Raw genomic sequence first — 3,657 nt, 5'->3', positions numbered from 1 at the left:
AGAAGTGCAGCAAAGCCCTGAACCCCGGGTTAGCGGCTGTGGCTGCTTGGGTCGCCTACAGCAGAAGATGGAGAAGAAGGTTTTTTTTCTGTCTTTTTCTCTTAAATTAATTTAAATTTAAATGAAATAAATAACAAGAGGGGAATATATGTATCTTCTGCAGCAGAGACGAATCATGCACACACACGTCGAGCTCCAGGGGGGCCCCGGGGCCCCCGGGTTGTTGTTGTTGTTGCTGCTGCTGCTGCTGCTGTTGCTGCCGTTGCTGCACACGCTGTGTTGTTTATTAGAGTGATTCGCCTTTTACACTGAAGACGCGCCAGTGAAAACAACTCGCCACTCGCCGAACAGAACACTCAAACAGAACCTGCAGCAAATACCTCGAAAGACAGGCAGCAACAGCAGCAGCAGCTGCAGCTGCAGCTGCAGCAGCAACAACACAGAGGCTTCCTACAAGCCCTCCTGCAGCACAAGCTCGGGATCGGGATCGGGATCGGGATCGAGACCGGGATCGTGTTGGCACTCGCCCCAGACGCCGCTGCGAGGCGCACCCATCGCTGCAGCAGCAGCAGCAGTTGCTGCTGCTGCTGCAGCAACTGTGGCAGCTAATACTGTTGCAACAGTATCTGCATCATCATCGGCGGCTACCTCAGGAGCGGCAGGACCTGAAGAGACAGCTGCAGTAGTAGCTACAGCAGTAGCTGCAGCAGTAGCTGTAGGAGCAGCTGCAGCAGCATCTACAGAAGCAACAGCTGCAGAGGCTACTCTGGCAACGAGTTCAGCAACAGCTGCTGCAGCAGCAGCACCTGTAGGGGCAGCAGCAGCAGCAACAACAGCTGACGACAGCAAATGCGCGCAGCCCCGGAAGCTGCTTGGACTGCCTTTCGCTGCTTCAGGGGGCCCTTGCTGCTGCATAGGGAGCGCAGCAGCAGCAGCAGCAGCTGCTGCTGCAGCTTCCAGCAGCAAGCTCTGCCCTACCGCTGGCGCCCTGCACCTTGCAGCAGCAGCAACGGGAGCAGCAGCACCAGCAGCAGCATCAAGGGGAGCAGCAGCAGCAGCAGCAGCAGCAAGATTTGTCGGAAGCATGACGGGGTGTACCCGTCGTTATTTTGCTGCAGCTCTTCGCCTTCCTTTGGCCTCCCCCTGACTTCTTTTGGTTGGCGTTCTGCAGCATTTGTTGATTTGTCTGTCTCCGATGCGTTGCAGTCTCAAGTTCGTGCGGCAACTACATCTAAAAAGCAGCAGCAGCAGCAGCAGCAGCAGCAGCAGAAGCAGCAGCAGCAGCAACAGCAGCAGCAGCAGCAGGGATTAAGCGAAGCGCTCTGCTCGGCTTTGCCTGAAGGCGTTTCTTGTCCGCCAGACTACGCGGGAGCAGCACCCAGCAGCAGCAGCAGCAGCAACAACAACAACGACAGCAGCAGCAGCAACAACGGCGACAGCAGCAGCAGCAGCAGCAGCAGCAACGACTTTCTACCAGCCTGGGCCCTTCGCTCCGCTGCTCCTGCAGCAGAAGTTCTTTTTCTGAGGGTTTTGCCTCTCGCGCCGCTGCTGGTCTTGAGTGTGGGGGTGCATGCGTTACCTCGTAAACCCTAAACCCTAAACCCTAAATCCTAAATCCTAAACCCTGGAGGGCAGTAGCTTGAGGGCTTTTGTTAGGCGGGGCGTTCAGGTGCTGCTGCTGCATCGCGTAGCAGTTTATCTGCATTTTTTTGTGTCTCTGTTTGCTTCTCTCTTTGTTTGTCTCTTCGCCTTGTCTTCTTCTGTCTCCCTCCACTGTCTCTGTCTCTGTCTCTGCCTCTGTTTTTGTTTGTTTTTGTTTGTTTTTGTTTGTTTTTGTTTGTTTTTGTTTGTTTTTGTTTGGTTCCCTATACTTCTTTCCTCCTTTCTGTCTCCTTTCGGTGTGTCCTATCTGTCGTTTGCTGCTGCGGTTGCTGTCTGCTGCTGCTGCTGTTTGCTGCTGCTGCTGCTGCTGCTGCTTCTGCAGCCATGGGTCTGCCTCTCTTGGCTCGCGACTGTCTCTCTGGTCTCATCGCCTACGCTGCCGCTCTCTTAACTGCAAATGTAAACAACACAAATACCCATAGACGGCCCCCTATAGGGGGCCCCATAGGGCCCCGTATAGGGCCCCGTATAGGGCCCCTATAGGGCTTCCTAAAGCCCCCTTGAGGTCCCCCTAGGGCCTCCTAGGGCCCCCTATAGGGCCCCCTGTAGGGGCCCCTAGGGGCCCCTCGGGGCCGTGTAGGAGTTCGTTGATGGCTGCGAAAGGCCATGGGTTTCAGGGAGCGTGTTGATTTGAGTGCATGCGAGGGTTTAGGGTTTAGGGTTTAGGGTTTAGGGTTTAAGGTTTTGATGTCCCTTTGTTTCAGGCGGCTGTACACGTAGGCCTTCAACTGGCGGAAGTGGGGTTCCCCCCACAGGTAACCTAAACCCTAAACCCTAAACCCTAAACCCTAAACCCTAAGCACTTGGATTCCGTTCATGCGCTTTTTCTTTGACCCAAGAGTCTTGGAGCTGAGGCCTTCATATGCGAATGGAGCTTCTCTAGGGTTTAGGGTTTAGGGTTTAGGGTTGAAGGTTTAGTGCTTAGGGTTTAGGGTTTAGGGTTTATGCGCAGCGCCAGCATCGGGGGTTTTACAATGTGGGCCGTCTCGGTCTCTCTCTCTTTTTCGTAGTTCATTCAGTCCTCATTTGCGGTCAGATTCTTTAGGCCCTAAACCCTAAACCCTAAACCCTAAACCCTAAGTTGTGCACAATCTCACCTGCTGTGTATCTCCATACATTTTAAGGAAATGCCAACATACATGCATTTGTAGCTGCCTGTGTCTGTGTTGTGTTATCTATTTATATTTTTCAGGACTTGTACATCAAGAGCCGCTGCATGCGCTCTATCTAAGTGCTGCTTCTTTTTTGGGGCTGCTTGGCGTTGATTTGCTCTGCACAAGAAAAGGCTGTCTCCCTCTATGGTAAATAATGCATGCATGCATGCATGCATGCATGCATTTGCATGCGGTGTTGTGTGGTTTATTTGGGGCTTTTTCACTTGCACTGTGAGGGAATATGTAGAATAAAGAGGCATTTGCATGGATTGAAGGCTGAGAGATATTTGCTGCTGTTCGTTTAGGGTGTACATACACCTCAAGTTCTATAAAAAGGAGAATATGCTGCTGCTGTGTATTATTCTTTTTTTAGGTTTCTTGCTGAGCGAAGGCGTTTCTGTCTCTGGGTTATTGGGGGTGAGGCTTTTGTTTGTGTTTGGTGTTTGGCTGTCTCTACTTGGTGTTTGTTTGTCTCTCTCTCTGCCTCTCATTTGATTTGCTGCAACTCTCTCTGTCTTTATTTTGTTTTATATTTCTTTTTTATATGTTTCCTTTTGATGTTTTAATGTTTACTTCCGTCTGCATCATTTTTCTCTTTTTTTTTGTCTCTTCTGCATTTTGCTGTCTCTTTCTGTCTCTCCCTCTGATATTTGTTTTGTTTTCATTATATCTCTGATGCTGTCTCCTTTTGCTGTTGCATGCAGCACTCTCCATTGCTGCTCTAAGCGAACAACAAACCCTGGAGACGCAGCCGCCACGTTCGGTCTTGGGCTAAGGCCTGCGAGGTGTCTCCTCGCGCTCTTCACTGTCTCCTTTGGCTCCTACGAGCCCTTAATATATA

General features: G+C 51.4%; 1 protein-coding gene across 1 annotated transcript; it reads left to right on the top strand.

The window, feature by feature from the left end:
• Positions 1-849: 849 nt before the first annotated feature.
• On the top strand, positions 850-2,967 carry EAH_00057050 (hypothetical protein, conserved; the record flags this gene model as incomplete). The annotated part of the gene is made up of 5 exons (XM_013393773.1): positions 850-1,582; positions 1,985-2,061; positions 2,367-2,417; positions 2,615-2,693; positions 2,855-2,967. 5 exons carry the CDS (start codon positions 850-852, stop codon positions 2,965-2,967), a joined length of 1,053 nt encoding a protein of 350 aa, XP_013249227.1.
• Positions 2,968-3,657: the final 690 nt, after the last annotated feature.

Source organism: Eimeria acervulina, genomic scaffold (assembly GCF_000499425.1).
Source record: "Eimeria acervulina Houghton genomic scaffold, Eah_scaff1205, whole genome shotgun sequence".
Lineage (NCBI taxonomy): Eukaryota > Apicomplexa > Conoidasida > Eucoccidiorida > Eimeriidae > Eimeria > Eimeria acervulina.
Note: the sequence above shows the minus strand (reverse complement) of the source record. Positions and strands in the feature narration are given on the sequence as shown.